Genomic DNA, 18,184 nt, shown 5'->3' on the forward strand with positions numbered 1-18,184 from the left:
GGCAACAGTTTACAATAGACCAGTCAGAAAATCTCCCAAAGGAGTTTATTCTCCTGCTTTTTTAGATTTAGCAAATAAAGGCATGATATTTATTAGCAGGAAGAGATTATAGTGGAACCTTCCAAACAAGGTACCCACTCACTGGATCTTTTCCAAAGCTATCTCTTCCCACTCAGAGCAAAGCACTTTTCATTCACAAGTGCACCATTCTGCAGAACTATTTCTGCTGCTTCTGAGTGTCCACTGCAAAGGCATGCAAGATAAATGTTACAGAATTATTTTTCTGGTATGGTTTTAAAATGGACGTATACATTTGACTGAGCTAGTTTTCTAGCCTAAGAACAAACCAAAAAAAGAAACACAAAGACAAACCACAAGACATTACCTTCAGTAAAAACACCTCAAACTGGGAGAAAATACCCACCATTTGATTTCTGTTTGGAAGTTTTTCTTTGATTCTCTATCAAATTGGGAAGATGTATAGAGTAGGGGTCTTTTTTTGTGTCTGGAATTGTGATTTGGGCAACAAAATAAAACTCAAGCAACAGAAGAGGATTTCAAAATGGTAACGGATTACAAACTAAACATCATCAATATAATTTGTCATAATTATTTATTTATTTATGTTCCCATTAAAACTGGATCAGGTGGAGGAAAGTAAAACACAACTTGAGTGGCCAGAGGGGAAAAAATATTACTGTGCAAAATGGTGAAGCACAAAAATTATGGGGTCCAAAATGAAGAGAAGGGGCAGAAGGCAACTGGTTAACTGGTCTTTTTTAATTTTCATTCTGCATAATCTTGTCTTTTTGAGAATTCAGTCCAATTTCATGTCATGTTTGGTTGCCTTTTCTATTCAGATAACAGTTTCAGTTTGTCCTTTGCTGCTTTAGCAGTAACAGCATTGTTGTAGCAAGGATGATATAAGGATAAAGGGAGGGTTTAAATGTATTATATTACTGTCAGTTGCAAAAAAATTATAAATTTGTAGGCTAAGTGTGAATACAATTTTAGACCATTTTGTTGAAGCTAACTACTACTAAATATCCATTTAATAAAAATAATGGCTGTTTAAGTTTAAACAATGTACTTGTATGAAAAAATGCGATACATTTTTTGCTGCCTTTTAAGAATCAGATTATATATACATGGCCTATAATGCCCTAAAATCAAAATAAAATGAGCATAATCTATTGCATCTTAATGTAGCATTTTAGATTCAAGTAGATTTTAGATTCAAGCAATACATGTTTTTCATCACACAGGTACTAGACTATGTACTTTTTAATGAAAGTTATTAACAGATGCAGACTGATTTATTTCTAATAATAGAAGAAAACAAGATATGAGAAAATATTTACAATTCAAGAAATTAAATTAGAAGGGTTAGAGCAAAGATCTTTATTTCAAGGACATGACAACAAAGGCTAAAAGAAGTGGTAAGTTCATTCTGTGAATACATGGTAGTACCCTAACCAATAGAACAGGAGATGTCAGCTTGGTAATAAATAAAAACACTTGGTGAAAAAAAGTCATGATGAATTGGGTGGCTTTTGTTTGAACTCTGTCAAGTTTTTAATATTTCTACCTAACCCACAAAGCTAAACAATGTTACTATTAATGTTTTATTAAAAATAAAGGAGAGATAGTGTGCATGTTTTAATTCTTGCTCTTTGTATGTTTTAGTATCTGCTACTTACATGAGAAAAACAAGACTGGCTTGACAGGAAGAGGGCATATATCTGCTTTTAAAGAAATCTTATAATAACAAAAGGCATCCTTTCTGATAAGTTGTGCAGGCATAAATGACCAGTCAGTGAAACTGAGATACTATGATACAATTCTGTTTCTGTGGAAAAATCCTGAAAGCTATTCCAAGTAGCTGAAGCCAGCATCAATGCAAGAAACCTCTATGGTGACCAAAGCCATATATTTAACCCTGAATTACGTATAAAGTTCAACAAAAGAAAACAAATACGTCAGTGGAAGAGAAGAAATGTGAATAAGTGATGAAAAGCCAAACTCAGCAGTAAAGTACAAGTGAAAACTGTTAAAAAATATGGTGAAATAAATGAGTCATAGTTCTCTTCTAGAAATTGACAAAATTACCAGAAGACCTCATTTATGAAATATTATGCAAATTTCTTACTTTTTTTCCACAGCATGTTTTTTCCTAAGTTGGGAACAACCCCAAATATTAAGTTTACCCTGTATTTGCCATTAATGGTTTACAATATTATCAGTGTTAAACAAGTTAGCTTTAAATTTGATATGAAGAACAACCTCTTTGGAAAGATTTTTTGAGAAAAAAATCAGGCAAATAATATAATAATTTTCTAGATTAAGTCTAGAAAAATTACTTTTCACCATGATTAAAAATAAGGAAAACAAAGCAAAAATGCAGAATACAGTTTAGAAAGGGCATGGGGGCACTTTTGCTGCTGCCTTGGACTGAGAATAAAGGGGGTTTGTGCTGCAACAATACTGGAAGCTCCCCATACACTGGCACTGGACTGAAACAGCAGCTTCAAACTATGTTCAGTATGATCTAATATCAGGATAGGAAAAATCAAGTCCTATTTTTCCTTTCACTACAAATTCTTGCCACGTCCTTTCTCCTGACCTTAGATCGTAGGCAGAGAGTGAGAGCCAGGGTAGCAAAAGGATCTGACACACCCAAGATGGAAAGAGTCCAAGGTAAAGTTCTTACTTTAGGTAAGAACTTCAAGAAAAACATGAAGTATGAACAACGCCTGATAAGGATACAAGAGAGAGATGTACTTTTTTATTATAAAGAGGGCAGAAATTGGCTGGTCTCTTTTTTTTAATGTGGGAAAGACAAGAAGCTTCATTATTCACTACAAAGAAAACTTAAACTGGGATATAGGGAAAACTTTTTATAAAACCCTGGCAATGATGACATGCTGGAAAAAGGATATCCAAAGAGCTATCTCCACCAATTAAAGATTTAAGAACAAATTAGACAAATATCTGCAGAGAATCTACTTCAGTGGCAACTTTGGATTAGATTATCTCTTAATGACTCTTTTGCCTTACATTTTTAAGGATTCCATTTGATACATATTTGATATTTAAAACTTTAAAATACTTCTCGTATTTGAAACACTCCTTAACACAAAAACATTGCAAAAGAAACTGAGCTCCAAAAGGTTTCTTCTATCACCATAATCAATTAATAGTGCCTCGGGAACCACCTACCTGTGATTTCTCCTGCAGCTACAGAGCCTTTTAAAAAATCATGATGCAATTACCTCTACAGATAGAATGCTAGAAGACCAAAACCAAGACCTCTGTATTCTCATTCCCCTTAAGGCCATGATCAATGTAAAAAATAACATGATTCTCTATCAAGCACAGCATCCCCAGCAAGAATATGACACTGCTTCACAAAATTTTCTTACCACTTAGGAAAAAAAATCAAAGAAATGGGGACGATATAGATAGTCTATGTGGATTATCAACATCCTTCAATTATTAACAGCAAAAGTACACCTCAGAATAATTACTTTGTACTGTTACAGACAGAAATCTGGGTCACATGATACCTCATTTAAACACTGAAACGTAACAACCTTCAATTATTAACAGCAAAAGATACACCTCAGAATAATCACTTTGTACTGTTACAGACAGAGAAATCTGGGGCATGTGATACCTCATCTAAACACTGAAATGCAGGACTTGCTGTCAGGTCAGTGGGTTCCTCCTCCTGGCTAGGAGCTGCTGCAATCAGTGCAGAGGTAGGTGACTCATTCTCAGTTGCCAGCTCTGTGTCAGTGGCACTTTCTTCATCAGCCTGACTCATTGTTTAAAGCTCTAGAAAGTAACAAAAACACCAATACAGTTCATTAGATTCAAGGATATATCTGATTGTGAAAGATAAGTGTGTAGTGTAAAAACCACTACATCAACATGTCAGACCCACATCCAAATCATAGAAGTCACAATGTGAGCAAGTTAGGTAACTCTACAGTTACAGCTTCACAAAAGACATCATGCAAGAGGCTGCACTATCATTCTATCATATTCTTGAGTATTTTTAAAATATCCCGAAGAAAGCTCTCATTCCATTAGGTAATATAGTCTTTTAATAAATGCACAGACAAAGAAATAAAAGAAGGCTGAAACAAGCAGGGTTGTTGGAAAACATAATTTTGCTATATTTATATTATAGAAAAACCCATATTAATATCTGTCATATAGGAATATAAATCTCTATGATACTTCCATTAGAAACAGTTAGATAAAGACATTCAGTACTTACTTCTCAGCAAAATGGGACTTAATGCCATAAAAGTTTCTATAATTTCACTTTGTGTTTACACTCTTGGTCCAGCACTTGAGAATTATCTTCCCAAGCTTCAGTCATCAGAACTCTTTGAGATGTGTGAAAATTCCAGGGTGGGTGAGCGAAATGGGAGGTGGAATACAAGGGGATACAATGCTCCTGGTACCCTGATAAGACAGCAATAGCAATGTCCATCAGGTAGGTCCTCATCATTACATCAAGCGTGAATTAATATCTGAAAAACACATCTTCTGGCATAACAGCATGTTTTGTCTATCCAAAGAGTTTTAAATTATCAACCTTTTACATGAAGAAGCATGAAAGGTGACAAAAACATACATGGGGTGATCCATCAGAGGCAATAGGCATCTTACAGAGGGAAGAGAGGGGAAGAGGGACTTGTGGGGCACACAGAAATCTTGCCATGACATAGTGAGAGAGGAGAGGCGTGGAGCATTTGTAGAGCAAAGCACAGTTCACAGTGGAGATGGAGGAGTTCAAGAATTCCTTCTCAAGCTCACTGAAGGTGTTTGTAGATGACAGGAATGGACAGATCAGTATCACAGTATATTAGTGCGAAATTTTGGGAGAAAGATCGTCAACTTTTGCAAATGTTCACCTGACACCAGAAGGACTTTCTACATTAGCTATTATGCAGAACACATTGTACTCTGCTATGGAACCACATCACAATAAAACCCAACCCAGCTGCCAAAGATGCAGAATCCTCTTCAAATTAGGCAGTCTTGACATTATTTAGCATTTCACATAATATACGGGAAACCTTTCTCTTTTTTAAAAGAGAGTATCTCACTATAAATCAAGGACAACCAAAATTAAAACTGTAATAAAATTAAGAAGAAATGTTGAGACAATTTCTATAATATATACCAGATCTTTTCAATGAGATGGACAGTGCAATTTGCCACTCTACAGCCAGACAGCTGACAGATAAGAAAAATATAATTTCTTTTTATAATTGTGATGGGAAAATGGATACAAAACTGCTGTGTCATTTGTATTCACCTTTTGAAAAGCCACTTGTCTGTAAAGGTTATGTAGTAATGGTAAAGTGCAAGTAAAGGTAGTGCAAGTTAAACTGGCAAGTTTATTACTTTCTTCAGTACTGTTTGGAATTCCTTCAGGAACATTTTGACTTTCAGAGAGCTTTCAGTGTCTGTATTTGCTTATGGAAAAAAAAGCAATTTCATGATCCCTTCTGGAGGAGTCAAAACATTGTGAAATAACTGTAAACATCATAGAGGCCAAGAAATAAACTCTGAGTTACTGTACATAAACATGTATACATATTTATAAATGGCGAGTGATTTTCATCTGTAAAGAACTGCTGAATATTTTAGCATATGCATTTTGTGTTTGTGGCTACTGTTGCTTTATTTTTTCTTCTCAACTTAGAATTTAGACAGAGGGAAAAGCACTGTGGCAGAAACTCTGAGTAGAACAATGCCAAAATGTGAGAGTTTCATGGGTGTAGGCATATTCATCAATACTTGTATGTGAAACATAGAGTTGACATCAGTCAAAAATATACCTCCTCCTGGTACAGTAGTGCAAAAGAGTCCTCACCAAGACTCCAGTTTGCTGGGCAGGGAGAGAACGGAAAAAAATCTTCTGAATCTGAAAAGCTTATAGTTTTATGTTAAGAAACAGCTACAGAAAGATGAGACAGAGAAAAACCATTAGACAGCCTCAGCTAGTGTGACAAGCCTTTGTCTCCACGTGGTTTTAAGAGGGGGCAGAAATAAACAAAACATACGTGGGTTTATGAGACATTAAGTTTAGCATTCTTCCCTTAACTACTACATTACTAAATATATAATTCAGCTTATATTAAATTGGATCTATAAACTTCAAAAAGCGAAGTGGAAAATTTGTGTCTTTGCAATATCTGCTAAATAAACTGTCTAATTGAAATAGGACTACAAGTTGTCATGATATCTAACTTCACAGAATAGCCCAACAAGTAAGAATGCTTGCAAACTGTAGAACTGCAAATGATATCACAGCCTTGATCCAAGACACAGAATTGCAGAGGACGGGAATTACAAGGCTGTTTTGGAACCTGGGTCAAATCAGGCTGAGAATTGTCTTGTGAAAGAGCTTCAGGGCAGCAATAATAATAGAAGTCTGAACTCAGATTCCCCAAACTGATTTCAGCATCTTTACTTCTGTCTCTCTCTAGTAAACAGCAATGTTCATGCACAAATCAGTGCAGAATTCAGGTAGGTGACATTTAGCTGCATTTGTTATTTTCAGTGACAGATGCAAAAAGTAGTAAAATTTTATTCTGAGCATAAAGAGATGCATGTAGGAAGGTGAATCAGGTAGCTGCACACTTCCAGCCCAGAGCGGGATGCCTGGGGAGGGAGAGAAGTACCCCCCAGTCATGGTATGGTGATGCTTCTACGAACCCACCCCCTTTCTCCCTGAACTCACTCAAAACTTTCAGTATTGGTAAAATCCAGGGGAATGGAGATCTTAATTTTACCTCAGTATGAGTAACCAGAGCTTCTTGTTGCTTTTGAATATGGCTCTTGATGTGACCTAGTTTTTTTACTGGATGAATCATTGAATAATCACAACTTTTCTATGCCACTAGGTTTATCCCTAATGTTGAATCATCATTTGAAAATCCTTTTTCTAGGCTGAAGCAGGCAATCCACCTGCTGTCACTGGCATGAAAGCACTTCTCTGCCTTCCACTGTCCTGATCCTTCTCCAAAACTTTTTCAGTTCTACCATGTCCTCCTCAAAGAGAAAGGATGAGACCTACAGATAATATTGATATCAGGAGCACCACAGATTTATTCTATCACACAGTGATCCTCTTTCCACCCTCTAAAATTTTTTTAATGCTTTTTCCCTAAAGTTAAAACCCCCTTCTGTTTTAACTGGGTGGAGCCTGTGTTCAGCACGAATAGGTGTGTCTTCAAAGAACAAAACCACACCAACATTAAACAATACTTGAATTTAAAACAACATCATGCACAATAGGACATTATCAAAGGCATGTGAATCAGAATGGATTGTTTGATTAGACTGTACATTCTCACCACTTTGGGGAAATGAGAGCACAACATAAACTGCTCAACAATTTCTGTCATGAGTTCGGCTGTTTTCCCCTGTTTTCAAGTCTCTGTTGTTTGGGAAAGAGCCACCCTGAGCCATACACAGACTTTGTCTGCTGGAGTTCTAATTAGATATGCCCAAGACAAGGAGAATTTGAACGGTAAGATTTGTCACTTCCCATTTCACGTGGTTTCCTTGAGGAACTTTCCTCAGAAAATTTCTGGTAAAGATAAACAAGAAAATCCCTGAAATCCAAACCATTGTGTGCCTTGCCATGCTAAAGTACAGAGGAGGAAACAAACAAAACCTAATTTGCCTACCTACTGAACCCTAGACCTTAAGAACTAAGAAGATTCAAGGAAGCAGTTCAGAAATGCACCACTAAAAAGAACCCAAAATAAAAATAAAGGTGGCCCTATTTTCCCAAGTGAAGTCACATTATTTCTTAATTACAATTTTAGCAAATGGGTAAAATTAATTCTGCCCAGGCAGACTAAGTTTATACCCTGGGGGTACCTGCAGCAGTTTGTGATTATTCTGTGATAAATTCCAAACACAAAAGTTAGAAAAATGTATCCTTCTACAGCCTCTCCTGTAAATACCTCTTATTTAATTCCTCGTTCCTTGAAATCTCTCTCTCACCTTAGCCTAAAATTGCATCTGATAATGCTTTGGCTTAAAATCTATTTTAAAACACTTTAAAGAACTTCTAGGAATTCTAGGGTTTTTTTAATCTTTTGCATGAAATACTGAATATTCTTTGGCATACAACACCAATATGTGGTAAAATGGCAGATAAGGATTGTAATTCACTATGAAATCATGTAGCTATCAAAAGTGGAGTTCTAATTATATCTTCACTTATAAATTTGATATAACTTTCTTTTCCTAGCAAATAACAAATGAAAAATGAAAGAGGGAAAAAAATAAGTAAGTAAGTAAATAAATACATATTCTTTCATTGTTGGAGTCTGCTACATCCTATATCAGCTGATCCAAACAAAAGCATGAAAATGAAACAGAATCAATATAGGAAAAAATATAGATGACATAAGTAAAACATTAAACACATGATGGAGAAAGAACTTCTTCCTAGTAATTACCTTTTCTCTGTTTTGTTCAGTATTTTTAACCATGTATGCTTAGACTGTATGCCATGAGAAAACCCAACAGCGACAGTGAAATACAAACACAACTGAGGCTTAAACACCTTGGAATGGTTTCTTGAACTAACTTCTCAACTATGCAAAGCCTGACAACATTAAGGTGATGCAGAGCACATTTTAGTGCAGATTGTGGGTGCTGACAAACCCCTGCCTATGTGAGGAGCATCAAATACCAAGCAAAGGGGGCTGTGGGAAAGCAGCAGGGGAGGTGGGCGTGGAGGATCAGGAACAGCAGCACTGACCCAGGGAGAAAGGGGGGCAGCAGTGACCCCCCTCTCCAGGGCCCGGATTCCCTCGGAGCAGAGGGAGCACAGAGTTCTTTGCTGAACTGGCTGTCATCTAGTGGAGTCACAGCACATTGCAACACACTTGTTGCACATCTGCAACTTTCCTTTGACAAACAATCTGACATCCAAATTTGGTATTGGTCTCAAGGGTGAGAATTTTGTAGATTTCTTTCCCAAAATCCACTATTTCTGAAGACTTGGGAAAAAAAAACCTTCCAGCCTCCATCAAGTCCCAAGATATTTTTTATACTTTTTTGACTCTCTAGAATTCAATTTCGTATACTAGACTATCATAAAACAGGCTAGCCCTTTTTGTGTTTAGCCTAATGATCTTTTGAGACTGAGTAATGGAAACCAATGCAATAATTTAACTTGATGGGCTTTATTGGTGAATATGAATATTCATTAAACTTTCCACAGTGAAAATTACTGATGGACCAAAAAAATAGGGCAATTTTCTTTCCTCTTGGACACTGAGATGTCATTTCAGATTCATAAATAATCAAAACCAGACAGTGACAGAAATGGAAATAGGGCTAATGAGATGAAAAGTATTTGATGACTAAGTATCATGCTTGCATGGTTATTTATGAAAAAGAAACACATGGAATGCAAAAGGGAGACAGGAATTAAGTAACAGGCCCAGATTTCATTATTACTTGTGTTGCAATCTTGCTAAGACAATGCAGCTTTCTGTGCATTTTTCTCTCTCATTATTGGCAGTAAACAACAACTATTACTAGAATTCAGCCCCTGACTGTGAATCATCTATTGCCCACATGCCCCACCTCATTTTTTAAAATTGTTGTATGATGATAATGTGGGCTACAAAGTCCAGAAGAGTCTTTTAAATGGAATTAAATGGTTACTTGTGTGTAAACCCCGGGAAGGACAATTTTGTCATGGTGTATTTGCACAGAACTCAGGAAACTATTTATTTGCGTGGCTTCAGAACTGCTAAAAAGCAGTACAACGCCTGACCTATGGACCAAAAGTTACTGACAGGGAGCGATTCTGGTGCTTTGTGCTATCACTTTAAAAAAACCAACAACAAATAGGTGGTTTTCCAACTCATCCGCCAGAGTGCTCCTACACCGGCTGAGGGAGGACAGTGCCGCGCACGCAGGCCGGCTGCAGGCCGCAGCGCACCGGGGGCAGGCGGGCCGCCCGCGGGCCCTCCTCTCCTCACGCGGGACACGGCCCCGCCCGGGGCTCGCACCCCCGGCCCTCAGGGACTCCTCAAGCAAGGCTCTGGCGGCGCCGCTTCACTTACTTCCCGGCTCGACGTCGGAGCGGCGGTTTTGCCTCTCCTGGCCCGGCCCCGGTGCCCGGTCTGCTCCCGGCGCCGCAGAGCCCGGCCCGGCCGAGCGGCGTCCCCGTCGCTATGGCGACCCGCGCGCCGCCTCCCGCCCGCCTCAGCGGCCCGCGCTTCTGATTGGCTGCAGAGTCCAGCACCACCGCCCAATAGCCGCAGACTCTGGGCAATGCCCCGCCCTCCCCGCTCTCCGATAGGCCCGTGGGCACGGCTGTAGTTCCTTCCGCGCGGTGTAGAACTACGGCTCCCAGGAGGCTCCGCGGCGGAGCCACCGCCTGTTTACCGGCCGTGCCGGTGCCGCTCCCCGCGTGCAGCCCCGCCACGTGACCGGCCGGGGGTCAGGAGCGGCCTCGGCCCGTCCCGGGCGCTCCCGGCGCGGCTCCCGGGCGCTCCCGACTCTCCTGACTGTGAGCGTCCGCCCGCTGGACCCGCAGCGCTGGCCGGGCGCGGAGCGGGTGCTGGTGGCCGTGAGCGGCGGCAGCCCCGGGCGGGAGCGGGAGCGGGGCGCGGTGCGGGTGGAGCACGACGAGGCGCTGGGGCAGGTGGCCATCGAGGCGGACGGCGTGGACAGCAAGGCCGCCGTGGACGTGCGGACGCCGGTGAAGTTCGGTGAGTGCGGGCGAGGCGCGGGGATCGCGGGCCGGGCCGGGAGCCGCTGCTGGGAGTCGGCGTCGCGCCGGTTCGGAACGCCCCGTCCCGTTTCCCGTGCTCCCGCGTGTTTGGATTCGGGATCTGTCGCTGCCCCTTTTGCCAGCAGTGTGGGACTCGAGCTGGGAGGGACACCGGAGCCTCGCTGTCCTTCGTGCCTGGCGGCTCCGCTCGGGGCTCGGCTCCCGGGCGGCATCCTCGGCTCCCGCAGCCGCCCCGGCGGCGCCCGCTGTGCTCCCCAAAGCGCCAGAGCCTGCATGGAATGCCGAGAAGGGCTCCCTTGTCCTGCACAAGCCTTGTGTTATCTTTTTGGGCGCAGTGCTACAGTCTGTGCAGGGTTCCTTGTGTGGAACAAGTTTGGGAGAGCAGCTGTGGTGGCTGAAGCCAATAAACATCTCTGCTGAACTGACAGTGAAGTTCTGACAGTGGCCCTGAGTTTAGGGAGTACAAACTCAGAGATCTGTGTTCAGTCACTAATGTGCCTTTGTTTTTTTCTTATGGATTTGGGCAATTTCCTATACAGTGCAGAATGTTTCATCATGCTGGGAAAACTTTTTGATGTACAATGCACCTGGTCTGTTGTTTTCTTAAAGTTATTGAAGACTGCTGCATTATTTTTTTTAATGCCCTGCTGTAGTTGTGATACAAGAAATGATGAATAATCCCACCCTACTTACTCTTCATACATGTAATCTATGACTTTTGTAGAATATGATGTTACATACAGCAAAGACATCCTGCACCTTTTATCTTACTTTACTTTTTTCCCCACTCTGTGTCTTAGGGAAAATTCTGCAATGTGTTTTGGTTTTTTTCTTGTTTTCTTTTAGAAGGACCTGAACTGTATATAATTAAAAATGGAGAAGATCTATGGGTTTAACATAACATCATTCCCACATTTTCCAGTCTTACTCATCCCTATAATTTAATTTTTTTTAAACACTGCTTATAACTGAAGGGGTGTTTCTTAAATATGTTTATCACAACTTAGGGTCTGTTTTGTTTCCTAGCAACTAATATATGCACAAGTATTCTGTAACTAAATACAGAATGACCATGACTCCAGCAGCCATTGCCCTGGCTCTGGTCATAAACAGATGCTCAGGGAAGAGTAAGAACAGAAGAAATGTAAATGATATTTCATCTAAGCATTGTCTTAGCTGTCAACTGTTTTCATCACAGGATTTTCAGAGCCTGATACAGCTCTACCCCTCAGTGGATCTCTCTGCTGAGTGTCCCTTTAGACATGGAAACAGTTTCAGGGTGAGAGCTTCCTGGTAAACTCCTGATGGAGTCCCACAATTTAGTTTCCTGCTAATTTATCATTTGAGTATGTGGTATTCCAAGGTCCTCCTGCAATTTGTCAGTGAGTTTTTAACTAGTCTGAATAATTTGGTGTCATTGATATAAGTTTTCAGCCTTGCTATTTGTGCTGATTTCCAGCATCTTGTACTGCTGAAGGTGATGCACAGCTTATAGCTGAAAGACAATATGGAACTAAGGATATTGTTAAAGTATTGTAAACATTTGAAAGTCCAAGTTGGTTCTCTTAAACAGATCAGCTGTTACCTCTCTATTTATTGGCTCAGTCACTGAACTGTAGCTGGGCTGTCTTCTCCAAGTCTAGTAGTCTTGACTCTTACCTGAGAATTTTCAGTTGCCATCTTACAGCTCTTGTTTTTAATTTTTTCCCCTCCCTTGCTTGGAAAGCACAAAGATTACCTTGGCTTGTCTGTAGCACAGTGACAGAGTGCATCCCATAATTGCTGAGACTCAAACCCAGTGTCTCATTTATTACCCTTCAATTCTCAGGTGTGTCTGGTTACTGTTGTCCTTTACTCTTTCAGTTTCCCAGGATCTCAGAGTGACTATTACAAGTCCAGAGCTGGTCATTCTCAAGGTGCAGAATTCATTGTGTTAAGATGTGAAGAATTTCAATCTTTATAAAGGGTTTCAATGTGAGGAATCTTTCTGATAGTCTTGATAATGAATCCTGATTGATGGAAAGCAATCATTTCACTGTTGTCCTGTCTTTGAGATTCTTACTGTATTCTGAATGTCAGCCAGCACTGCAGACACTCTTAGGGGCTTTCTTCTTGAGACAGTTTTTTTTTTTTTTGTAGGTTTCTAAGCTATTCCACTTGGGTTTGTGGTAAGATCATGTAACTCAGGTTCCCTGGACAATCTGTGGATTGTAATGTCCTTCCACAAGTGGCTCTTTGTCACCCCATGGTTGGCATGATGTTAGTATTGTTCATGCTGTCATCTGGGTGCATCTAGACATGTATTTACAAAAACGTAAGCTTGTGGGGTTTGGTTGTTTTAAGTTTTTATTCAGTGAAGTAGAATTTTTGCTTGTACTGAGTTCTACTTTTAAGTGTCCTTTCAGCTCTAGTTTTGGGGTTTTTTTGACTTTCTGAGTATTTGTGCTTGAGTTGTTCGGTTTATTTATTTAGAAAATTATCCATTAAATATCATTATGTAAACAAAAGATCTTATCCCTTGTAGAAGCACATCTCAAACCAGAAAGGAGCTGTTGTTGCTCTAAAAGAATTATCCATTAAATATCATTACGTAAACAAAAGATTTATCCCTTGTAGAAGCACATCTCAAACCAGAAAGGAGCTGTTGTTGCTCTAAAAAACACTTTGGCTTTTCTCTGCTTTCCTTGGATGCATGAGGAAGATGTTAGCTCTGTTCTGCTCAGGTGGTTCTGCCTGAGCTCTATCAGTCTCTTAGCTGCAGGAAGGTGAGAGGTTGATGTGCATCTCTTTTCAGTGTTCATATTTTCTTCACTTTGGAAGTTAAGGCATTTCATAACAGCTTTCGCAATTTGGGTTGGAGCTCATCCAGGAAGCTGCAAGTTGTCTAAAGCTCCTCAGAGCCTGAATGAAGAGCATGTGTGGAAGATGCTGAGCTTAAATATGCCTTTTAAACCAAAGGCCATCTCCAAGCAGCTTAGTAGGGCAAGTACCAAAAGACCCTCTGTTTGTCTTAGTGTCTATTTTTGAGCTCTGTTTAGGATTTCAATACCATACATGATCTGATAACTTCTCTGATACATCTAACCTTCATCGATGGCAGATGTCAAGGAACTTCTGTTTAATTAAGCTTATTTATTTTTGCATGTGTTGATTAAACCTGAAACCAGCCCTTTGATTTCTGATTACTGTACATTGACTGCGTGAGTATGCAGAAGTAAACTGTACTGAGGGCTTGCATAACCATAATTTGAGATAATTCTAGTAGTCTAGGGCTGCTGAGTCATCTGGAAAGAAATAATTATCCAGTCTATTTCAAGTATTATATCTTAAGGCATTTTAATAACGGAGGTGCTTAAATACCCTGGGATACCCCTGCCTGTATTCTGATACCAAAGTGCTTCTTTTTTCCTAAATACTTTAATTTCTGATACAAGTCTTTTACACCACAAAGATCTTCATGCATTCTTTGTGGTTTATGTGGCTAAAGTTGGCTTCAGCCCTGTCTTTGCTAGGGAGGAATCAAACTGGCTATTTTTGGAGTTTTGGCACCAAAACAGATTGTATCTTGTTCCTCCTTGTTAAAATTTCCTTGGCAATATCATCCAGCTTTCAGTCTGCATCTTTATGGAGCTGTTTATCGTTGGTTTGAGAGCTCAGAAGGAAAGAGACAGAGGGGCTGAATTCCTTGTCCACTAATTTTTGTTATATATAGGCTAGCAAAGTGGTGTGACTGCAGAGAATCAAGGCACAAAGTGTACTTCCAGAAGTCCCTGGTGTTTCTTAATGACTTGTTTATGAATTTCCAGACATCTGAGTCCTCTTTTAGCACCCATTTTTGGTGTCTAGGATTACACTACTAACCCACCTTCTCAAATGATGGCAATAATGTGCTCTACAGGATCAGAAGGTTTTTTTATTAACTTTATTCTTGTAAAAGTCTTAGTAACTTTGTATCATGACTAAACCAAGCACTCTCAAGCCTTTTCCTGTCCCTTGTAAGAGCAGCAGGGTTTCAAGCTGATTGAATTCAAAGATTTGCACAGGCAAACTGGCTTTTGGGACTCTTCTCAGAAAGCAGAATAGCAGAAGTCTTGGTTGTAGACCTTCCCAGGCACCATGCAGTTGTCCAGTGGGTGAATTGAGCAGTCTGGGCAAGACAGCTTGTTCAAAAACAGCATTGCTTTCCAGTTTATCTCTTACAGTCTTTTCTCTTAAGGAGTTGTTAACCTTTGAATGTGGTCTACATCCTTCACTAAATTTAACCTTTTGGCTTACTGCAGCCATAAGGAGCATGCTTGCTGCAAAGATGCTGTGTTTTAGCTCTGTCTTTTGGATTCTCTAGTTTGCCAGGTGACAAAACTTCCCCTTGTTGTTAATTGGAGCTCTCAGTCTCTTGCCTTCGTGGTCTGAAGCTTACTGTTGTCATGGTTCCAGGAGGCAGGACAGGAGGACACTGCTGTCCTGGGCAGCACTGTGATGGTATTGATCTTCAGGCTCTGCTGGGTCACAGGTCTCACTTGGGAATCTCCTTGGGGAAAAGCTTGTTTTGTACATTCTGATTATTCTTTTCATCTTTCTGATAACCTTAGCAGGCAGTGGCAGTGAAGGAAAGACTTTCACATTTGCTTAAAGGACAGTTTCTTTACCAAATAATCTCCTTTCCTTTAGGCAGTAACTGGGCTCTCTATCTGATCCTGTCAGATCTTGGTTCTTCACTTGTGTCTTGCAGCAAACACTTCTGATTGCTGTTCAATTTTTGTTTTCTTTATTATCTTTTATCCTTAGAAGAACAAAACCACTTTTTTCCTCTCCTGCCTTTACCTTTTGATGGTTATTTATACAGTATAGAAATGATTATTGATATAGACAGAATCCCCAGACTGTACATTCTGAAACTACTTCCCATTCCTTGAACCCAAGGGTGAGACAAGCAGCAGAAAAGTGTTTTGCTGCCCCTGCGTCTTATTCACAGGACCTGGTGATTTTTCTTTGTGGGAGTCTATGAACAGTAGCAAGGTGAGGTGACTCAGGCTAGAGGCAAACGTGCTTCTGCATGCCAGGAGAATGTCAGGCTTTGCAAAGCCTGGGGAGAATGACACACACCAATGTTCTGTGCCTGGTTTGGGGCTGTGCTGCTGGCCAGGGGAGCAGCAAGGCTTGTGTGAACCTTATTTGTGCTGTTGAACCTTATCATTCCATACACGTGGCTCAGACACCTGCCAACCTTCTACCCCAACCTGTGTGTCAGGGTGCCCAAGGGTGTAAGTAGAATTCTAATGGAATTGGTGCCTAGGGTAGATAGGAGATGGAGGTGGAGTTAAAAAAGAAAAAAGATGAGGCTTCGCTAAAGGTTCACACCCTGCTGATTCCTTGCCACAGGTTACATAAATTCTTCTTCCTTATGTTCTCTCTTGGAGCTGTATGACTCAAACACTGGCTTACCAAACTTCGTGTCCATAGCTGATAGCGACAATTCCTGCTGTTGACAGTGCATGGCCAGACACAGCAAGCAGGTTTTTAGTAACAAAGAAGCTTTTTCCTTATTTTCTTTTTCCTTATGTATGGTTACTGTGTAACATGATCAAATACTATGTTAAAGATATCTGACTTTTTTTTTTCTATTGCTAATAAAACTCTTTTAATTCTAGATTTGGATATCAAAACGTCAGGGACTGGCTGCGTGAAGATTCAGAAAATAGAATGTGATAACTGCAAAATAGAAACAGAGAAGGGGACTAGTGTCTTGCAGTCCATAAAGGTACAAAGAACCCTCTCCCACTGCTTGAAAAGGGATTGTGTGGTGGGATGTAGTGTCAAAACTTAAACACCAGCTCTGGAGGTGAGCAGTTCTCTGGTATTTCTCATTACAACACTCGCATTGCTGTGTGTACAGCACCTCACCTTTAATGATCACATACAATTGAGGCACAAAGTCAAAACCAGTAAATAATGAGGAGTCAGAAGTCCATGTACCTGTGACAGCCAAAGCCAGCAGAAACAGTGACAGCAGTCAGCCTGATCCCTGTCTTCCCTATCCCTCAAAGAAAAAAAATAGACTGGGATTTCCTGTCCAGTAGGTTAATTGTTTTGCCTGCTCAATCAAGACTTTGCAGCTTGCTGCTGATTTTTTTTGTATGTGTGTGGTTTTTTTTTTTTTAATAATTGGTATATCAGAGCTATTGACAATCCCTTTAAGTTAATTTTCAATCAGAAGTTACACATTAAATGTCCAAAATACCTGACTGAAATATCTGATATATACTGTATGTATCATAGGCACGAGGTTGTTTTTTCAGTCTTAAGGCTTCAAGTTTGCTGACATAAGCTGTTGTAAAATTAATCACAATTTATCTGACTTAGGTGCTATTTGGAATCAAGTTCACTTGATTGTTTGGGATTGAACCTGCAGGAATTTGTATGAATTTAAAAGAAGGGCCAAATTTGTTGAGATATGGAAAATTTTTCAACATTTTTCTGTATTGTGGTAATGAATGATTTTCTAACAGTCATAGGGAGAACTGAGCTTTTAGGGAGGGGTGTAATATACAATAGAGCTAGGTGTGCTCTACAGGTGGGGAGCTATAGACAGCTTGAACCTTCCAGATTCTGTGTAATTGACCATTTTACTCTAATAAAGGCAACTAAAATCTAACAAGTTAATAGTACTATGTCATGCCCATCTAAACTTTTCATTAAAAATTATTATGCTATGCAATAATGACAACAACAGTGCATGAGAAACTGCATAGTAGGAGAAAACAAGGTGGTTTTGGCCAGTAATAGTGACAGTAATCATGCCAGCACATCAAGAATTTTTTGTGGTGTCACGGGAAAAGATGGTTTTGAGGAAAGACTGCTAACTTCTCTTCTGGGAATCTTGTCTCAAATACAATCCAAGATGTGAAATATCTTGAATTTTAAAAATTAAGAGTTGGATTTTAGTCTAATCTTGTTTTTAATTACTGTAGTTCTAGTAAGGTGACTGAACTAATTTCTTCTAATAAAGCTTCAGGAATTATACTCTGTATTATCAGAGAAGCAGAATTATTTGAGAGAAAAAGAAGTATTAGCCTTCAGAGTTTTTCCAAAACTGTGAAAAATGTTGTGGACCAGATGCTGAAGTGAAGCATAAGAGCTGATTCCCTTTCTGGGAATTTGCTTTACTGAGCAAACTGAAGTGATAGTGCCCTCCCCTGGATGGATTAAAACTCTTTTAGTGTTGGTTCACTGCTATAAACAAACCTCATTAGCTAACAAAGCAGGAGAGCCTTTCTTTACAGGAGAGAGAAAAGATTGTTGATAAATGACTTTAAATGAAAAAAATCTGGTCATGTAGGGATTACTCAAGACCACCAGCAAACAGCTTCACAACTGCTAATTTTCATA

The 18,184-nt window shown here is 39.9% G+C and overlaps 2 protein-coding genes across 2 annotated transcripts in view; one reads left to right on the forward strand and one right to left on the reverse strand.

Moving 5' to 3' along the window:
* Window positions 1-10,224, reverse strand: part of CCDC146 (coiled-coil domain containing 146) — a 68,001-nt gene extending 57,777 nt beyond the window's left edge. The window contains exons 1-3 of the mRNA XM_039723665.1: window positions 10,125-10,224; window positions 4,286-4,476; window positions 3,677-3,837 (exon numbers count right to left, since the gene is read on the reverse strand). Of these exons, the coding sequence (XP_039579599.1) occupies window positions 3,677-3,826 (150 nt within the window). The 5' untranslated portion in view covers window positions 3,827-3,837; window positions 4,286-4,476; window positions 10,125-10,224. The remainder of the gene's footprint in view (window positions 1-3,676; window positions 3,838-4,285; window positions 4,477-10,124) is intronic.
* The window catches only part of FAM185A (family with sequence similarity 185 member A), a 40,204-nt gene continuing 28,703 nt past the window's right edge, over window positions 6,684-18,184 (forward strand). The window contains exons 1-4 of the mRNA XM_039723722.1: window positions 6,684-6,719; window positions 9,910-10,332; window positions 10,403-10,775; window positions 16,447-16,556. Of these exons, the coding sequence (XP_039579656.1) occupies window positions 6,684-6,719; window positions 9,910-10,332; window positions 10,403-10,775; window positions 16,447-16,556 (942 nt within the window). The remainder of the gene's footprint in view (window positions 6,720-9,909; window positions 10,333-10,402; window positions 10,776-16,446; window positions 16,557-18,184) is intronic.

The sequence above is a fragment of the Passer montanus genome, unplaced genomic scaffold (assembly GCF_014805655.1).
Source record: "Passer montanus isolate IOZ18808 unplaced genomic scaffold, ASM1480565v1 scaffold50, whole genome shotgun sequence".
Classification (NCBI taxonomy): Eukaryota; Metazoa; Chordata; class Aves; order Passeriformes; family Passeridae; genus Passer; species Passer montanus.